Raw genomic sequence first — 21,163 nt, 5'->3', positions numbered from 1 at the left:
AGTGGTGTCAGGTCACAGCAAAGGAGACCAGGGGTCAGACTATTGTTTGAGGACCTGCTGGACTGTTTACCAAGGCGGCTGCTCCACACTGCATGCCCACCAACAGTGTATGAGGCTCCAGTCTGTCCACGTTCTTGACAACACTTGTTATTGGCTGTCTTTTTTATTATAGCCCTGCTAGTAGGTATTATATATAGTGTTTCACTGTGGTTTTCGTTTGCATTTTCCTGATAGTTCATGATGTTGAGCATCTTTTCATGTGCTTGTTGGTCATTTTATCTCTTCTTTGGAGATAGTCTGTTCAAATTACTCAGTTTTCTGATTGGGTTATTTGTCCTTTTGTTATAGAGTTCTAAGAGTTCTTTATGTGTTCTGGATGCAAGTTCCTTACTCCAGTGTATGATTTGCAAATATTTTCTCCAATTTTCTGGGTTCTTTTTTCAGTTTCTTGGATGATATTAATTGGAACACAAATATTATTTATTTATTTTTGTGACAGAGACAGAACGAGGGACAAATAGGGACAGACAGACATGAAGGGAGAGAGATGAGAAGCATCAGTTCTTTGTTGCAGCACCTTAGTTGTTCACTGATTGCTTTCTCATATGTGCCTTGAGGGGGGGGCGGGGGCTACAGCAGAGCGAGTGATCCCTTGCTCAAGCCAGCGACCTTGGGCTCAAGCTGGTGAGCTGTGCTTAAACCAGATGAGCCTGTGCTCAAGCCAGCGACCTCAGGGTTTCAAACCTGGGTTCTCTGCATCCCAGTCTGATGCTCTATCCACTGCGCCACTGCCTGGTCAGGCAAATACTTTTTATTTTGATGTAGAAAAGTTTTATATATTTTATTCTGGTGTTTATACCACAACCAAGGACTCTTAGCAGTCCTCCTGATGGCACATTGAAACCTTGCAAACCATTTCCTTTTTTCTGTCCCCATGCCCTTGGTCAGGCTCTCATCTTCCTGTGCCTGGAGGTCTCTGTAGTGACTTATATTAGCCTCCATTTTCTTTTCCTTGCAGTCCATCCTCAGGACAAATGTCAGTTCTTTCTCTTGGTTGTAGTTCTGATTATGCTGCTCCTTTGCTCAAAAATGGGCATTTCCTGAATTTATTTACCGTGGTACAATTTCCCCATTTTGAGATACTAGTGGCAGATCAACAGATCCTAAGATATAACGTATTCTTTAAGAGGGTAGGAACATGTGGTCTCCCAAGCGAATTAATTGCTGCAAGATTGTTCACATATATATATATGAATACTTTTTAATAGTAACAGAATAACATATCAGAGAAATTTATTTCTGGTTTATTAAGAACAAAATACATAAGTGGCCAGACAGCTAATGATATTTTTACTATAGATAAATACAAAAGCCCTTAACATTTAAAATTGAGAACATTATTTTTTTATGAAAATTATATCTGCTTGCCTGACCAGGCAGTGGCACAGTGGATAGAGTGTCAGACTGGGACATAGAGAACCCAGGTTTGAAACCCCGAGGTCACCAGCTTGAGCGTGGGCTCATCTGGCTTGAGCCACAAGCTCACTGGCTTGAGTGCAGGGTCACTGGCTTGAGTGTGGGATCATAGACATGACCCCATGGTCGCTGGCTTGAAGCCAAGGTTGCTGGCTTGAGCAAGGGGTCACTCGCTCTGCTGGAGCCCCTGGTCAACACACATATGAGAAAGCAATCAATGAACAGCTAAGGAGTCTCAACAAAGAATTAATGCTTCTTATCTCTCTCCCTTCCTGTCTGTCTGTCCCTATCAGTCCTTCTCTCTGTCTCTGTCACAAGAAAAAAAAAGTAGAAAACATCTGCGTAGTATTAGGAATAATATTGCCAAGTCATGCCGTCATATCAGGTATAGCAGAAAGCCTTCTCTATTTTGTTTATTGCTGTATAATATGAAAATCTCTGCACATAGATGTGTTACAGCAAGAGGGAGAACAGAAGTTGCTCCTTTGGCAAAATTCTGTGCTCTCCTGAATGAGGCTGTTCCAGGAATCATTAATCGTTAAGACTTGTGCAGCTCGCCACCTGGTTTTTCAAAAACATCACTTGGATGTATTCTGATCCTTGGCTGATGGAGTTCACAGTATGCAAATCATAAAACTACTGTTTTTGTTTAAAGCTTCCCTTTTTCACCTTAGATTCAGATAGAATTAATTTTTATCATATACATGTTCAGAATGCCATATATGTGGTATAAAATCATGAATATATGTTGAAATCCTAAGACAAGACGTGTTCCATAGATGAAACATTGTGACTAGGAGGTGCCCATGATGCCATGGCTAGTTTGTAAGGGCAGATCACATGCCTGTATGTGGATCAAATGACAGATGTTCGTGTATCATACAGCTCCCACATGATCTCCCTGCAGTCTTGAGTAGAGAATACAGTTTTGGTTTTTTTGTTTTTTGTTTTTTTACAGGGACAGAGAGAAAGTCAGAGAGAGGGATAGATAGGGACAGACAGACAGGAATGGAGAGAGATGAGAAGCATCAATCATCAGTTTTTTGTTGCAACACCGTAGTTGTACATTGATTGATTTTTCATATGTGCCTTGAGCGCGGGCCTTCAGCAGACCAACTAACTCCTTGCTCAAGCCAGCGACCTTGGGTCCAAGCTGGTGAGCTTTGCTCAAACCAGATGAGCCTGTGCTCAAGCTGGCGACCTCGGGGTCTTAAACCTGGGTCCTCCGCATCCCAGTCCAACGCTCTATCCGCTGTGCCACCACCTGGTCAGGCGAGAATACAGTTTCTTAAAGGTGATATCACATAAATTTTCCATGGCACTCAGTTGAGAGATGATGGCCCCCAAGACAAAGGTCGATTCCCTTAGCCTGGGGTCCCGAGTCCATGTCTGTCCAATTTGGCCTCCATGGTCCTCATCTCCTGCTAGCCCCTCTTGTAGCCACACAGTGGCTCCCACTGGGGTCCCTGAGTACACCTCTTATGCATTCGGAGTCGTTTCCAGCTCACCTGCCAAACCATGCACGTTTTCTGGGCTCTGGGCTGGTGTGTGTGTGTGTGTGTGTGTGTGTGTGTGTGTGTGTGTGTAGGAGGGAGGGTTTCTGTGCGGGGGTAGTGTGTCCCATCTGAGCATGAGATGGCATTGCTGTATTGCTGGTAAGTTTTGTTTTATTTTCTTCCTTGACCCTGTCCTTGGCCTTGTTCTCCCACAACCTGTTTATCCTTCATCTTCAGAGAAGCGCCCACCTCACGCCTTGCAGATATTTGCCTGCATCCTGGCTTTGCTTTTCTGAAACTGCCTCTCCCCATCCTGATTGTCAGGATCCTCGCCCACTGCTGTGGACCCAGCACCCCTTTCAGAAAGTCCACACGCTTTCCTGAAGCAGGAGGAAGTGGGTCTGATGGCCACGGTGGGGCAGTCCTCAGCCTATGAGCCAGTCCTTGAACTTAGTTACACCCATGTCACAGGAGCTGCGCAGGAGAATGTGTGCTGAAGACTCCTGACAACCAGTGCAGCCCTCTAGGATATAAGCACTGAGAAAGCCCGTCACCATTCATCAGGGACATTGCCTCATTCCATTCCTTGATGCAAATATGACCTGAAATGAGAATCCCCAGTCAGCAAAGTGGAAGATTTGTGACGCATGGGACTTAAACGAGACCTCTCATTTCTCTGGTTTGTTCATCGGGGCAGTTTTGGAGCAGGTGAAAATAACTCTGAATGGGTCTGCTTTGACCCACTAGGAGGTGTCAGACCTGGCAAGGGGATGGACTTCTGGCTCAGGTCCAGCAGCTTTTCCCCAGGGCGTGGCTAATCCCTGACTGTAATAGGGTTTGTGGGGTGACTCTGTGTCCCACTGATGGACAGTGCTGTCTGTGCCATATACTTAATTCCTTAAACTTCTGTTTCTGGGCTCTGTTCAGTAAATTTTTTTTTTAATTCAGTGAGAAGAGGGGAGGCAGAGACAGACTCCTGCATGCACCTGACCAGGATCCACCCAGCAAGCCCACTAGAGGGCGATGCTTTGCCCATCTGGGGGTGTTGTTTCATTGCTCAGCAGCCAGCTCTTCTTAGCCCCTGAGGCCATGGAGCCATCCTCAGTGCCTGGGGCCAACTTGCTCCAATCTAGCAATGGCTGCAGGAGGTAGAGGGAAAGAGAGAGAGAGAGAAACAAAAGGGGGGAGTGGAGAAGCAGGTGGGCACTTCTCTTGTGTGCCCTGATTGGGAATCAAACCTGGGACATCCACACACTGGGCCGATGCTCTACCACTGAGCCAACTGGCCAGGGCTGTTTTATAATATAAATAAAAATAAATAAATAAAAATAAATAAATATATATATATGTATATTTATTTTTATTTTATTTTTTTTTAAGAGAAAGACGGGGACAGACAGGAAGGGAGTGAGATGAGAAGGATCAACTTGTAGTTGCAGCACTTTAGTTGTTCATTGATTGCTTCTCATAAGTGCTTTGACAGAGTGGGGCAGCTGAGCCAGTGACCCCTTGCTCAAGGGCTCAGTGACCTTTGGACTCAAGTTAGTGACCATGGGGTTATGTCTATGAGCCTCCACTCAAGCCGGTGACCTTGGGGTTTTAAACCTGGGTCCTCAGCATCCCAGGTTGATAATTATCCACTGAGCCACCTCCTGGTTAGGCCTATAATAATATATTTCTCTATCTGACATGGCTAAACCCCCTCATTGTTCTTAATTTTCAGAATTTTTTTGCCTATCTTCCCATAGCAAGTTTTCCCCATGAATAACCCTGTCTAGTTCTAAAAATAATCCTGTTGATATTTGTATTGTGTTAAATGTATATATTAATTTAGGGACAATTGACATCTTTTTATTGACTTTTCCCATTAAAAACAGAATATGTCTTATTTATTAAAGTTTTGTTTTGTGTGCCTTAGAAGTGATGTTTATTTTTTTAATACAGGTTTTGCATAATTCTTAAATAGATTCCTAGAAATTATATCTTTTTAGTTACTACTATAAATGGGACCTTTTAAAAAAATTTTACCATTGATTTTGAGAGAGGGAGAGAGAGGAAGGAAGAGAAAGAGTGAGGTAAAAAGAGAGAGGGAGAAGCATCAACTCATATCACTTAGTTGTTCCATTTAATTGTGCACTCATTGATTGCTTCTTGTATGTGCCCTGACCAGGGATTGAACACGCCACCTCTGGTATGCTGGGTTGACGCTTTATCTACTGAGCCACCCAGCCAGGGCTTAAATGGGTTCTTTAAAAATCCATTATATTGCCTGACCAGGTGGTAGCACAGTGGATAGAGTGTCTGACTGGGACGCAGAGGACCCAGGTTTGGAACCCCGAGGTTGCTGGCTTGAGTGTGGGCTCACCAGCTTGAGCACTAGGTCGCTGGCTTGAAGCCAAGGTCACTGGCTTGAGCAAGGGGTCATTTGCTCTGCTGTAGCCCCCTGGTCAAGGCACCTATGAGAAGCAATCAGTGAACAACTAAGATGCTGCAACAAAGAATTGATGCTTCTCATCTCTCTCCCTTCCTGTCTGTCTGTCCCTCTCTCTGTCTCTTTATCTGTCTCTGTCACACACAGACACACACAGACACACACACACAAAGTCCATTATGTTATCTATCTGGTGATTTGTATATATAGGAAGGCTACTGATTTTATTTTTTTAATTTATTTTTTTTAGCGAGAAAGACAGAGACAGACATCAGCTCATCAGGCTTGAGCCTGGGGTCAAGCCTGATGAGCCCACACTCAAGCTGATGACCTTGGGGTTTCAAACCTGGGTCCTCAGCATTTCAGTCCGACGTTCTATCCACTGTGCCACTGCCTGGTCAGGCTGATTTTATTTTTATTAGTGATTTTATACCTAGCAATGTTACTGAATTTTATTATTCATACTGTATTCACTTTTTTTCAATTGACTTTCTTAGCTGTTTTAGATGTGTGACATTTTCTACAAACAATGGTGACTTTATTATAGGAAATTTTTTTCTTTTTCTAAGTGAGAGGAGGGGAGATAGAGAGACAGACTCCTGCATGTGCCCTGACCACCCAGCAACCCCTGTCTGGGGTCGATGCTCTGCCCATCTGGGGCCATACTCACAACTGAGCTTTTTTTTTTAGTGCCTGAAGTAGAGGCTTTCTGGAGCTATCCTTAGCACCCAGGGCCTATGTGTTCAAACTAGTCAAGCCTGGCTGCAGGAAGAGAAAGGAAGAGGGGAGTGGGGGTGAAGCAGATGGTCACTTATCCTGTGTGCCCTGACTAGGAATCATACCCAGGATGTCCATACTCTGGGCTGATGCTCTACCACTGAGCCAACCGGCCGGGGCCTATTATAGGAATTTTGTATGAATGTAGAACCACACACAGTATGCTCATAAGTTAGATTCCTTGCATGGAAGAATGTACTAGAAGAACCTTTTGTCTGTATCTGTTTTTTTTCTCCAGCCCTCTGTCCTAGGATTTTGGGATTTGACGCTGCCAGCATAGGGGTCTTTTGACAATCTAGGGAGGGGGCTTGAGGAACCAGGTGAGCCCATGCTTCTTGTGCCTTGCAACAGGTGTTCAGTTCAGGGCCTGTGTCCTAAGACCATAAGCATCTCAAGATGCTCTGGTGGAACTCAAAGGACTAATAAAAACTATTCTGAACAAACAAGAGGGAAAGATGTTCTGGTCCCAGTGAAGGGCATGTGCGTAGTCACATGAAAATGCAGGTGGTTTGGAAGTGCTAGCGGGAAAGCAGCAGAGCCCGGCTGATCAGGGGCTGTGGGTCACTTACGCTTCTGCAGCTGGGGCTAGAGGCGCGGAAGCCTTGGGAGCTGGCTGGGCATCGCCGTACCCCTCGAGGCTTGGGGAAGCCCTCCTCTTGGTGCTGGTGTTGGAGGTAGTTAAGACTCAAGACAGACGAACTAATTAGGACATCTGTGTAATTTGGAAACACTATTTCAATGGCTGTACATAATGTCTCAGTGGTGTGTTTCCATTCAAATCAAGTACAAGTAGAAATAATGAGGATTGTGAGGTTTTACTGGTTCATAGCAGAAGAAGCCTGGAGCTGAGCATTGCGAGTAAGGGGTTGTTAGAAATGAAAACATCCTTTTTCTTATTTTTGTCTTTTCTAAAAGTGGTCATGCCAGTTCTTTGCAGAATCATTTCACATGGAGCCAGAACTTGTTCTAAGCCAGAGTGGTCTCTCTGCCGAGTGGTTTTCATATTCCAAACATACATGTATTGCACAGAGTGTCTAATTATTCTTGGGAACAATTACTGTCAGATTCCAAATGTGTTCAGTGAGCAGCAATTGGTGTTTATTCAGCTCTAAAAAGACTGGGAACAGTAGGTTATATTGTCTGCCTAAAGAAATGCTTTGCCATCCAGAAACATCTGCTTTCTATTTAAAGTGCCACAGAGGGGATGGGAGTCTATTTGAAATAGATTCCCTAACCCTTGGACACTAGAGAGAGGGAATGAGGTGGTTTCTGCTCTCTGACACGCACTCTTTGGCTTTTCCCTGCTGGGCAGGACAGGTGGCCTCCTGGGTTGAAAGTTCTGCTTCTTGTGGATTTTCTATTTATACTGATTTGCACACTTATGGGGACTGACTCCTCTGTCCTAGTTCCATCTCTTTTCCTTTCTCAGTTGAGGCAAGATATTCTGTCAGAGTTGGGGTCTGGTTTTCTAAATTTGTGGTGAGGTTGGCAGAGTACTCTGATTTTGCCCATAAAGATGTAAGGTTGCCCGAAATCATTGTGGCCCTCAGTTTTCTGTGTGGGTAATGCCACCCAGCCCTGTCAGAGCCTTAAGTGAGAATGTATATAATCTGCTTGCTGTGTAGTTAACTTCTCTGAAGGTCAATATCTTGGGCATCTATTGCTGTGTAATAAACTGCCAAAGATTTAGCAGCTTCAAATAAAACATTTCCAAAGGTCAGGAGTCCAGGAATACCTTAGCTGGGTCGTCAGCTTCAGGGTCTCTTAGAAGGTGTCATCAAGTTGCTATCCAAGGCTGGGGTCTCACTGAAGGCTCAGCTGTGGAAAGATCCATTTCCAAGCTGCCTAGTGGTTGTTGGCAGAATTCCACTTCCTAGAGTGGTTTTAGGCTAAGGGCCTCAGTTCCACTCTGGCTGTTGGCTGGAGGCCACCCTCCATTCCTGCCAGGTGGGCCTTCCCACTGTGGCAACTTGCTTCATCAAAGCCAACAGGAGTGACTCAATCAGTAGAGTTCGCTAGCAAGACAGAAATCACAATCCTATGTAACCTGCTCGCAAAACTGACATCCCATCATCTTTGCCATATTCTTTTGGTTCAGAGCAAGTCCCAGGCCACCCCTGCTCAGAGGGAGGGGATTGCACTAGTGTTGAGTACCAAGAAGTGACACGTCAGAAGCTGCCAGGTACAGACGCTGTTATTTTAGAGAGAGGGTATGGCATAAAGGTTAAGAGGGAGGGGGTCTGTGTCACTTGCACCAACTTTAAACCTCAGATCTGTGTAACCCAAGGCCAGCCTTGGCCTCTCTGTGCCCCGTTTTCCCCACTGTGCAGCCCCATTCCGTAGGATCACTGTGCCCCTCGACGAGAGATCGTGTGTAAAGGCTGACAGAATGATAAGAGTCAGTAAACATTAGCGACTGGCTTTTCTTTTTATCATTGTGTATTTTGGGCCTTTTAAAATGCCATTAGATTTTTGAATTTCAGAAGAATAAAATAGAACATCCCAGTGGCCTCAGACTTGTTTATTCATGTGGAAATCCCAGCCCTTTGGGTAGTTTCCTGGGCACAAAGCAGTGCCACATGGCTGTGTAGGTCCCCAGGACTGAGGATCACTGACCTTGGTACCGCCACTCTGAATGGGGCTGGCAGGAGGCCCTGAGGGTCCCTGCCAGGTCTCAGTGTCTCTCCCCATGAGTTAGCAGCCACTTTTCCTGAAGAGGCCTGACCACAGTGACCAGGGCTGCAGCCACTGAGGATGTGGCCAGTTGTGCTCTCCCAGGAAACTGTGTCTGGTTAGGGTCCTGAGGACAAGTTGTTGTGGCCTCAGTTCATCCCCAGAGCTGAGCAGGCAGATTTGTAGATGGGCCCTCCTTGTCTGCATTCTCACCTTGACCAGACTCATGCCAAGCAGACACTTGCTGCATTTGCTTGTCCCTGATCAGGAAGCTCTGCCATCTGTCCTTGTCTCCCTGTGGGCTTCGGGGACATGCAGTGTTTGAAGAAGGTCACTGCTTGGTCACCACAAGCTGCCCTCTTTCCTGACCAGAGTGCTTCTGCCTCCCTCTGCCCCTCCCCCATCCTTTGCACCCAAAGATCCCGTTCTTGGTCCCACTGCTGTCCCCTGTGGGCTGTGGGAGGACATTCTAGAATTATTTTGTATCATTCACAGTCGGCTGTGTCATTCTGGAGGAGAGATGCTGGCTGTATGTCACTTTCATTTTTTTCTAGATTATCTGATAATGTCTAATGTGTCTCCCCAGCAAACTGGAGGATAAGAATCACCTGGAGAGCTGGATTCCTAGGGGGTAGGCTGGGGCGCCGGCATTGGTGTTTGTAGTTGAAGCGCCCTACCTAATAGCTGCCAGAGGTATAAGGGTGCTGAAACTCAGACCTGATCCTTCTCCCTCAGTGTGGAGGGTGTGGGGAAGGTCTGAAAGCCAGATCCTTCCAGGGAGGACCCCTGCCTAGCTTGTTCGTTCTCTGCACAAGGGAGGCAGAGGCTTCAGCATAATTGGATTCTTTGCAAACCTCTTCTGTATTGATGCCCTTTTCATTTGTTCCCTCCTCTCACATATGCCGGAGAATAGCATGTGAGCAAGTGTTTTCCTCTGTGGTACTGTACTTAGACAATTAGCAAAATACGGTGCCTGGGCTGGCAGCAGCACAGCTGGACCTCCAGATGTCAGCTTGCCCGTGTGGGCTTGACAAGGAGGCTCATGTTCACGTGCACGCGTTCCCTGCAGGCTGCTCTCGACAGCAGATGCGGGCAACTCCAGTGAGAACATTCCTTTTGTTTCTACAGCTGTCACTCTGCTGCTGGAAGGGTGTCAGTTTAGGACTGAGTGGGTGGGTGAACTTGGTCACTGTTGAGGGAAGAGAAACGTCCTAGTAATCCACTTCCCCAGAGGCACTTGTCCGCTTCCGGGATATAGAAGGACAGAACCAGGGGCCAGGAGTGATGGTCTCTGTGTGTTCTGGAAAGCTGGCCTCTCAAAGCAGCTGCATGGAGGTGGCACGAACAGCATACCCTTGGTTTTTATTCAGAGGAGCAGTCATGCAAAGGTTTCTGCATTTCTCCGCAACCGCAGTTGATGGTTGGTGCCGGTATTCATGGTATTGTTCAGAATCCCTTGCAGGATACTGAACTAGTACATTGCTTTTCTGGAGAAAAGTTGCTCTCCTTAGAAAGAGCTTTCTTTCCAATGAGCTTCCTTTAGTTAAGATGGGTTCAAAGACTGCTTTGCCTAAAACCACTCCATTTAGAGACTAGAACACTTAATATTCACTAGTCCCTTTTGATTCTTTTTATTTCCTTTTCTTTCTTTCTTTCTTTCTTTCTTTCTTTCTTTCTTTCTTTCTTTCTTTCTTTTTTTCTTCCTCTTTTTCTTTTTCTTTTTTTTGAAAGGGGGAGGCAGGGGGAGAGAGAGACAGGAATTGAACTGGCAACCTTTGAGTTCTGGAACAACACTCCAACCAGCCAGGGCTTAATATTTATTGATTTTTAGAGACAGAGAGAGGAAGGGAGAGAGTGGAAGGGAAGTGTTTATTTGTTGTTCCACTCAGTCGTGCATTCTTTGGTTGCTCCCTGTATGAGCCCTGACTGAGGATCGAACCCGCAACCTTGTTGTTTTAGGACAACACTCTTAACCGACTAAGCTAACCAGCCAGGGCCCCCTTATGATTTTTGGTCTTCCTTTGGATGTCCTGTTCTTTGGTAATCTCTTTTGACATTGTAAGGATTTTAAAAAATAAACTGTCTCAGTTACCTTTTGATTTAATTTTTATCTCTAATAAGTTCTTATTAAATATGTAGCATTTAAATGAATGATAGGATGATTTTTATATGCTGATGATGTTATTTCCCCCCATTTTATCAGTTTGCTTGACGATCCTTTTTCAAAAATAAGTGTTTTGTAATGAGTCTGGTTTTTTTTTTTTAATTTATTTATTTTATACAGAGGAAAACACTTGCTCACATGCTATTCTCCGGCATATGTGAGAGGAGGGAACAAATGAAAAGGGCATCAATACAGAAGAGGTTTGCAAAGAATCCAATTATGCTGAAGCCTCTGCCTCCCTTGTGCAGAGAACGAACAAGCTAGGCAGGGGTCCTCCCTGGAAGGATCTGGCTTTCAGACCTTCCCCACACCCTCCACACTGAGGGAGAAGGATCAGGTCTGAGTTTCAGCACCCTTATACCTCTGGCAGCTATTAGGTAGGGCGCTTCAACTACAAATAGAGAGAGAGATAGACAGACAGAAACATCAATCTGTTTCAGTATATGCCCTGACCAAGGATTGAACCAGCATTCTCTGTGCTTAGGGACTATGCTCTAACGGTCTAACCAACCAAGCTATTGGGCCAGGGATGGTTCATTTTGTTACTTTGTGAAATAGAAATTGATACTTAAAACAAAATGCAGTGAAATCCATTACAATTTTTTACATCTGCCTTGTCTCTTAATACTTACTGTCAAGATTTGATTCCCGCCTGATCGGGCGGTGGTGCAGTGGTTAGAGTGTTGGACTGGGATGCTGAGGACCCAGGTTCGAGACTCCGAGGTCGCCAGCTTGAACTCGGGCTCATCTGGTTTAAGCAAAGCTCACCAGCTTGGACCCAAGGTCTCTGGCTTGAGCAAGGGGTTACTCAGTCTGCTGAAGGCCCATGGTCAAGGCACATATGAGAAAGCAATCAATGAACAACTAAGGTGTTGCAATGAAAAACTGATGATTGATGCTTCTCATCTCTCTCCATTCCTGTGTGTCTGTCACCCACTCAGCAGAAAAATTGATAATATACTAACTTGGTTAATAATCATAGGAAGAATTTGCAGGTGTATGGAGTGAAAAAGCAGCAATACAGAGGCAAGGCTAGAAAAAGAAATAGATTTGATGAATTTTACATAACACTCAAAAGGTTCATAAGTTGGAAACAAAACTTTAAGGCTCAGTCAATTATGAATGACTATATCATTCATAAAATGCTGTGGATTTGAGACGTACTTAATAAAAATACAATACGAAGTTATAAGTGGTTTGCAAAACCCTAAAATTGTTGCAGAATCTCCCAAAATAAATTGGTTGAAAATTCCTAAAAATGCCAACAGATGTCAGAAAAAGACTGGGACACTTGACAGGATGCAAAGACATTCACTGGACAAGGAGCTGCATTTGAAGCAAATTGCTTACTAGGCCAGCTGCCCCACAGCCTGAGGGGGTTAGTTGTCAGTAATTGCTTCTCCCTTGTCTCTCTTTCTTCTCTCTCCCCTTTCCTTATTTTATTTATTTATTTATTATTATTATTTTTTTTCATTTTTCTGAAGCTGGAAACGGGGAAAGACAGTCAGACAGACTCCCGCATGCGCCCGACCGGGATCCACCTGGCATGCCCACCAGGGGCGACGCTCTGCCCACCAGGGGGCGATGCTCTGCCCATCCTGGGCGTCGCCATATTGCAACCAGAGCCACTCTAGCGCCTGAGGCAGAGGCCAAAGAGCCATCCCCAGCGCCCGGGCCATCTTTGCTCCAATGGAGCCTTGGCTGCGGGAGGGGAAGAGAGAGACAGAGAGGAAAGCGCGGCGGAGGCGTGGAGAAGCAAATGGGCGCTTCTCCAGTGTGCCCTGGTCGGGAATCGAACCCGGGTCCTCCGCACGCTAGGCCGACGCTCTACCACTGAGCCAACCGGCCAGGGCTCTCCCCTTTCCTTATTTTAATTGTCCTCCTGCATATGTATCTTTCCCTATGAGCTATAAAAATCTTTGGCGGTAGTAAATAGCTTATAAATCATTAATGATACACAAAGTCACAGGCCGTCAATTCACGCGCACATTTCTCATCTTGCAGAGAACAGCCCATATTCACCACGCGAGCGCACGTCTTCCAGATTGACCCCAACACCAAGAAGAACTGGGTGCCTGCGAGCAAGCAGGCCGTCACTGTTTCCTACTTCTACGATGTCACAAGGAACAGCTATCGGATCATCAGTGTGGATGGAGCCAAGGTACAGCCAAGCCACCAGCTGATTTTAATACCCACAGTCACTTACAAGCAACACAATAGATTTTAAGTGGATTATGGGTGCACCCCAAATCCTGCCACCTTAATAACAAAATGTTATTTTGATAATGTCTTATGATCACATATCCTGCTTTTCTCTTTTTCCATTTAAAATAATGGCAAAAGAAGAAAAAAAGATTTCCCTGTTACCACATTGTCTTTATAACTAGCATTTCAGCGCCTGTGTAATAATAATTCCACCAAGGCCCTATAATGTTCTTAATCTCTCCCTTTATGGTTCAATATTTAAGTGGCTTCCCGTTTTTTACTGTTATAGATAATGAGCACCCTCATGCAACCAGTTGCCCTCATTTGATCATCAGATGTACATATTGCTTTCTTTTAGACATTGCCTTAGCAGATTCCTGGAAGTAATATATTAACACTTTGTGGCTCTTGATGAATATTGTCAATTTGCTTTCCCCAGAATTCCTTCTCCCAGCATGTGTGAGAATTTCAGTTGATTGCACACTTGCCAGCGCTGGTATTATATTGTACCTTGTCTGGTTTTGGTGTTTTTAGGTGTGGGAGTTTATTTTAATAAGTGGTTTTAGAATATTTCTTTTTTTTTTTTTTTTAGAATATTTCTGGAAATAATTTTTCCCTAGTACTTTTATTATTCAGCTGTCTTCCTTGATATTTTTACTATATATCAATAATTACTATTTTTATTACATAGAAGCAGAATTTAAAAAAGGGATATCAATAGAAGTATCACCAAATTTGAAAAAGAAAAAAAAGTAGACTTAAGCTAATTTATAATTTCTTTTCCATCTTTAATCTGTTTTATCCTGCTGGACATTTTTACATAGATTCTCTGCTGTCGCCTGAAATTAAATGTATCTGAAGTTGAATCCCCTCTATCCCCTCTACACCACCTCTTCATTTTCATTTCTCAATCACTTGGGGTAAGAAGGAGAAGGAGAAGAAGAAGAAGAAAAAGAAGAGAAGGAAGGGAAAGGAAGGGAAGGGAGGGGAAGGGAAGGGAAGGGAAGGGAAGGGAAGGGAAGGGAAGGGAAGGGGAAGGAAGGAAGGAAGGAAGGAAGGAAGGAAGGAAGGAAGGAAGGAAGGAAGGAAGGAAGGAAGGAAGGTTGGAAGAAAGAAAACAAAGTATAAAGTCATTCCCTTTTGATTGGTCAAAGCAGTCTGTCTTTTGTGTCTCACATTTATGCCTAATATTTTATTTATTTATTTATTTTTTATTAAGTGAGAGGCAGGCAGGCAGGCAGAGACTCCCACATGTACCCAAACCAGGATCCACCCGGCAAACCCCCTATGGGATGATGCTCTGCCCATCTGGGGCTGCTGTTCCGTTTGCTCGGCAACCGAGCTATTTTAGTGCCTGAGGTGAGGCCATGGAGCCATCCTCAGTGCCCTCTAATCGAGCCTTGGCTTCAGGAGGGAAAGAGGATAGAGAGAGAGAGAGAAGTGAGAGGGGGAGGGGGAGGGGTGGAGAAGCAGAAAGGCACTTCTCCTGTGTGCCCTGACCAGGAATTGAACCTGGGACTTCCACATGCTGGGCCTATGCTCTGCCACTGAGCCAACTGGCCAGGGCCTATGCCTAATATTTTGTTTCAAGGCCGTAACTCTTATCCTGGCACAATGTTGCTCAGAGATTTGCAGTAGCCTTCTGAGAGGCCTCCTCCTCTCCCTCCTGCAGGCTGTCCTGCCTGCTGCCTCTGGTTAGTACTCCAAGGCGGCAGGAGACTGGCACAGGGGGCTGGGAGTGGAGTGGGGCCTGCTTGCCCTCTGCCACTCCACAGCCATGGACCAGAAGGCATGGGAAGCCTCCGCTGGAACCCCCACCCCCAGGAAAGGTGCGAGAGCCTGCTGGTGCCCCCGATCTCTTCACAAGGCTCCTTGTTTTACGGCAAAATTCTGCCGTAAGCCTGTGTTCTCTAAGCGCCTCCTCTGTGCTCCCAGCATCATGGAAACCGTAAAGGCGGCCTGGCTCTATGACCCTCTTTCTTGTCCTTCCAGTTGCCACAACCCTTCCTTGTTGTCAGGAAGGGAGGCCAGAGTCCTCCTTTTACAGCTGAGGTCAAGGAGAGGCAGTGATCCGGCCTGGCAGGCTGCCGCGCGCGCCCCGGTCTTTTAGGCTGCAGCGGGCGTCCCCTTGGTTGGCAGTGGCGCGTCCTGGCTCCACCTCGGGCAGGCAGCATGTCAGGTAAAACAGCTGGTCTGGCCAGCATGTCCAGAGAGACCCAGGAGCTGCTGCGGGTGGGAAGACGTGGCAGGGTTCTGGTGAGCGCTCAGGGCGTGTGAAAGTGCCCGGCACATGGCGGGTAGCACTTGTGGTGGAGGATTGAATATCTGTAGGTGCTTTATTTTTTTCTTCTGGGAGACATGGTGATACCAGCGTTGTATTGTATTACCACGTCCCCCCTGTGCTTTTGAGCCAGAATCTCCTTGGCTCTGCCAGGATGTCCCGATAGGGGCGGGGAGACCAGCTGGCCTGCTTTCTTTTATCTGCAGACTCTGTCAGCTCACCTGCCATCCTTGAGATGGGTTTGCACTGTTGTCAGTTGAGTTATCTGAGGATCAGTGGGGCTTAAACACAGATAAATCAGCTTTCTTAGAGAAAGTGCGTCAGTCCTATTAAGCTGGGCTTTAGTAATTTGTCAAAGTGTCAGCCTCTGCCTCGTGTGGCTCTGCGGGTCCTGAAAGCTGTGACAGTGTGCTGGGGTCTGGGCCAAACGAGTCGGCGGGAAATCAGAGGGGCGCAGGTGGGCTGACCCCTCGCTGCAGAGAAGGGCTAATTTAGGCTCCGTGTGGGGAATCCATCAAGACTTGGAGCCACCTAAAAAGTGGGAATTGGAAACCCAGGTGGCGGGGTACCCCGGGAATTCAGAGATGAAGCCCGAGGGACTCAGGCCACCCCTCCTGTGGCACCTGGCCTCCTGCTCTTCCTGGAGCTGCCCAGAGTTCCAGCCTTACCCCAGGGCACAAGACCTGTGACTGGGCCTCATTCTGTGTGAGAGCAAAGATCCGGGGAGTGTGGGAAGCGGGGGACAGATGGGCCTTAGTCATTTAATTACTGTGACAGCCACTTGGGACCAAGGGTGGGGAGCATGGGTCCTGCCCTTAGGACTGGAGCACAGAGCTCTGGACAGTGGTCCCAGTGCACCTCAACCCCGCAGGACCTTTCCCTGGGCTGGCAAGCAGCAACACGTGAAAGCACAGCCTCAGCCCGGGTCACACCCTGGGCCTCCAGCGGCTCCGCGGGTTAGGTTGGGTGTGGAGAAGTGGAGAGCCACCCTGGACGCTGACCTCCCCAGGTGGTCAGGATGGCAGCAGCTATTGTCACTGCCTGGCATCTATGCCCTCCCCGCCCCACCCATTGTCCAGTTCCTAACCCCCAGTCCAGCCTCCACCCTGCCTGCATAATCTAGCTGGGTTTCCTCCTTCCTGGGGACCCGAAGAGGGTGCAGTCTCCTGAGCTGATACGTTGACAGGGCCCTAGTCAGCCGCTTGGCCACCGCCACCCCACCCCACTGCCACAGTGGGACAACCCACTCTGTTGTAGGCCTTTGATCCCAGATGTTGATTGAACTGAGATGACAGGTGGTCACATGCTTTTAGCCTTTGAGGCTGTGTCCTGACCCATCATCTGTACCTCTGCCCTTGGGCAGGTCCACGGCCCAAGTCCTGCCTCTCTCTGTTGGCCTGGCCACATCAAGTCCATTGGCCTCTGCCTGGTGCTCCTTAGAAGAGAAGCCTGCTCCACCCTCCCAAGTGAAGGACACGTGCTTCAGTAACAATTTGCTGGTGTGCAAGGGATTTGGAGGTCGTTGTGAGCAAAGGCTACTGCAAACTCAGCTGCTGAGTCCACTGCGCGCAGCCCGTGGAGCACAGGCTCGGTGCAGGGAGGGATGCGCCGGCTGCTTTAGCAGCTGACACGCCGCCCCACGGGGTACCGCAGGCTCCTCTGCTGGTCCAATCGGTCGTCAAGTCTACTTGGGGAAGGATGCACGGATGGTCTCTCCTCCCTCTGAGAGCGCTTGGTGCTGCTCATCACGGGATGAATCTGTGCTCAGCCTGTTGTTCATCCTTCCTGAAAGACCCAAATGTTTCTTCTTCTCAGAGCAAATATTTCACGTGTCAGTCCCAGCCGCTGCTAAAGACATGAACAGGCAGGAGCACTGTGATGCTTCGCCCAGTGCTGCCCACCTGTGGGGGGTTGTGTGGTTCCATCTCTGTGCATGCGGCTGCCCGGTGACTGCACTCTGAGGATAGGGGGCCAGGCCCGGCTTGTCTTTGGAGCCACAGAAGTGGTGGGCGGGGAGTGAGTGGGTGATGAGGTCAAGCCTGGCCACACGCTCTCCAGGACAGACGGGAGCCAGTTGAGGACAACTCGCAAACCCAGCTTCCTGGAGCACTGATACAAGCCGTCACAGCACCCCCAGCCGTGTGATTTACGGCAAGTTTTGGGCAGAACCATCGACTCCATTTTATAGGAGACAGGACTCCATTCCCAGAGCATTTGTTAATTGAGCCACCGCAGCACCTGGTTTCACTGTGCTGCCGGCACTCCTGCAGCCCGAGTCAATCACTGCCACCCTTGGGAGCAGGTGTCTGCACCTGTGGATGAGACTTGCCTGGGGCAGGTGTTCCTTCCGGGAGTCCGGATGGCTCTGCTGCCCTTGGTCCTCAGTTATTTATAGGATCACAGAAACCTATATCGGGAGAGACCTTAGAGGTCATCCATTCTACAAGTATTTAGCAGCACTGCTGGGCAGTCAATATGGCCTAATTGTAACTGTTCAGAGGCTCTCAGCCTCTGCAATGTGACTTGCTTGGTATTTTCTTCTGGAAATGTGAAATTGTTTTTAAGAACGCATCAAGGGTTCCCTTCTTCGCCCATCCCTACAGTTTCCTTTTCTGGATAAATGCAGGCACCTTCTGTTCAGGGAGCAGGCGTATGGAAGGCACACAGTAGGTTTTCAGTGAACGCTGGTTTCCTTCTTGCCCTGGCTGTGGTGAAAACAAAGGGAAGAAACACCTGTTAACACCTGTGTGGGCAGCAGGCGACATGTCTTTCAATTGCTGTAACTCAGTCCCAGACTCTTGTTTGAGAACATCCAATATCTTCCAACTTCCATCCCCCTGGATTCGGGAAAGAGTTTCCATTAAAGAGGAATCTGGCGACCTGTTTCCCATTTTGTGATGAACCGCTTCCTCTGACATCCAGCGCAGGACTCGAGACAGAAGGAGCTTAGCTTTTTACTTCTTCCAGGTAGCCTTGTTACAGGTGTTCTGTGCACTTTCTGAAAACATGGTCCCAGTGATCTACAGGAACCGGATCTTTTACTCAGAAGTTTCAGAGATAACTCATGAAGGAGGAAGGGGTGTGTATAGGACACAGCACACAGCAAGGTCTCATCTCATGTCCTCCTGTCCCCTCCCTCTGGGTGAGATCCTCCACCCAGCAGAGCCCCCTGTCTCCGGAGGCCAGCCCTGCAGTTCCCGCCACTTCCCTGTCCCCAGCACAGTTCCCCAGTGTCCGGTGTGCAGGGCCCAGCCTCCTTGTTTCCCAGCCTCTGCTCATCGTGACCATCAGCTTCCCGACAGCTCCATTATAGTTTTGTATACTTTATTTTCAACTGTTTATCTGTACCATTTAATGTCCAATAATAAAGTGAGCGTTCTTGTGCCCCCCACCCAGCTGAGGAAGTCCATCCTTTCACAAGGCCTCAGAGTCCCCTTCAGGGCCTCATCCCAATTATATGCTCCTGCCAACCCCCCACGTCCTCTCTTGAGATTTAAGCATTCCCTTACTTTCTGGTTTTGCCATCTGTGTATACATCCCGAAACCAGAGGCTGGCAAACTCTTCCTCTGAATGGCCTGATCGTCAGGAACTGTATGGTCTGTGGCAGCTCTCCTGCTTGTCTCTCGTAGCCGGAAAACAGGCATAGCCCAATGTGCAACCAGTGGCTGTGGCTGCGTGCCCATAAAGCTTTATCTGTGAAAGCAGACTGCAGGTGGACTTGACCACAGGGCTATCCTAGTTGGCTGCTCTTTGCACTAAATAATATAATATTTAGTTTTGCATGTTTGGGGCTTTTCTGTACATAGAATCATTCTGGAGACTCATACTGCGTGTCTTTGGTGACTTCCTTTTTATTTTTTTGCTGCATGTTAAACGTTTGTGATTCATCCAAGTTGACGCCTGCAGCCTTGTTTCATTTTCACCGCTGGGTAGTATTTCACCGCATGAATGTGCCACAATTGGTCCACCCTGTTGGTGGTGGATATTTATTTATTTTTTTTTAGAAACACTGCTCCTGTGACCATTCTTGTCCATTTCCCCTGGTTTACCTACACAGAGCTTTCTTCCGGGGAATTAGGACTGAGATTGCTGGGCGGTAGGGAAGGTGCATTTTTAACATCGTCCGAGAAAGCCATGGTGTTCCTCACAGTGGTTTTGCCATGCTGGGAGCTGGCACTGCCCCAGGTCCTCGTCCCACCCTCAGTATCTTCAGCTGTACTTTGAGTTTGGTGAGTGTATAACAATGGTAATGCAGTTTTCATCTTCCTAGTGAAGTTGAGTTTGTAACTCTTGTCCTCGTTCTCTCCAGTCTCACAAGAGCGGGCTCCATGCACCTGCCCAGAAGGAGGCCTTCTTCCATTCCCTAGGGCTGTCTCCTCCCCCCGCCCCAGGGTATCCCCCCACCCACCCGCCTGTGCGGGGCACTCACCAGCGCAGACCTAGAGCAGACAGAAGGCCTTTCCATGCACAAGCACTGTCTTTCACCTCTTCCTTCCTTCATGCTGAGGAGGCCGCAGGTCAGGATGCGACAGAGCCTCAGAGAGAAACAGAAGCATTAAGGTGGATTCCAGGTACAAGAGCAGTCAGCCGGACGTGACGCGGGACTTGAGAGGACCTTACACACAAGGAGCGTATCCCTAGGCGCTCTGTCTCTGCAAGAGGATGTACTCTTGGTGGCTGGGCCGCGTGTAGCCCAGGATCGAGCTCCTGTGTTAGTGGGAAATGAAGGAAGAAGGCTCATGGGGGGGACCATGTTTGACAGTGTGATTGCTCCGGCTGTCAGTCTGCCGCTGTTGAGGAGGTCGGTGCTCTGGATTTCCCGGGAGAAGGTCAGTGCACTGGATTTCACTGACTGTAGTGATGGGCTCACTGAGGGCCTGGAGACTGTTCAGACGAGCTACTTCTGGTGAGTCATGGGAATGTAAAGGAGCGTATAGAAGTAAATGATGGCTTTCCTCCATTCCTTCCCCTTCCTCCCCTTTCTTCCTTCCCCGTGGATCTAGGAAGTTCCAGAAGGAAGTCCCAGAGCCCTTGGTAAGCTGTCAGGAGATGCGGGGGCATTACAGAGCCTGCAGGCACCCGCCTGAGGGGTGGCAAGAGCCGCCAGTGGAAGGGGCACACTTCCTTTATCTTCTGGGCTGGCCTCCAGCTTGTGGGGTCCTGTAGGTTGTGCTTGGTAAATGCCTGTGCACCTTCATGCTGGGGACAGAACAAGAGGTAGTCGTGCTGAACCAGGACCAAAGCAGTCCCCCCTCTCCCAGAGCAGGCATGTCAGCAGGGAAAGGGGGTGACAAAGGCACTCCCACCGCAAAATCCCAGTGAGGAGTTCCTCCTGCAAGGCTAGCAGTTCGTGTTCAGAAACTTTCGTAAGGGACCTCTGTCTGCTGTGGGTCTGCAGCGGTGACTGCTCCATGCAGGGGTGTGGGTGGGAGGGACATCGTGGGGGTGGGAGTGTGGACATGGCACCTAGGGGACTGAGGGGGGCTTAGTTGTCATTTTATACATGATGACCTCCCTTCTGCTTTTACCAGCTTCCTCTCTCCTGTGAAAGAAAGGGGCCAGTCATACCTCCTAGCCCTGTTGTGAGGTTTAGACAGCAAAGCACTCAATATGTGCTCAATAAATAATAGTTGCTGCTATTAATATTAACTTTGAAAAA

At 47.8% G+C, this 21,163-nt stretch overlaps 1 protein-coding gene across 3 annotated transcripts in view; it reads left to right on the top strand.

The window, feature by feature from the left end:
• The window catches only part of HOMER2 (homer scaffold protein 2), an 83,118-nt gene that overhangs the window by 26,208 nt on the left and 35,747 nt on the right, over nt 1-21,163 (top strand). For all 3 annotated transcript variants that reach the window (XM_066355185.1, XM_066355186.1, XM_066355187.1), the window contains exon 2: nt 13,022-13,178. In XM_066355185.1, coding sequence (XP_066211282.1) covers nt 13,022-13,178 — 157 coding nt within the window. The remainder of the gene's footprint in view (nt 1-13,021; nt 13,179-21,163) is intronic.

Source organism: Saccopteryx leptura, chromosome 13 (genome assembly GCF_036850995.1).
Source record: "Saccopteryx leptura isolate mSacLep1 chromosome 13, mSacLep1_pri_phased_curated, whole genome shotgun sequence".
NCBI lineage: Eukaryota > Metazoa > Chordata > Mammalia > Chiroptera > Emballonuridae > Saccopteryx > Saccopteryx leptura.
This window is presented reverse-complemented; position numbering and strand designations above follow the sequence as displayed.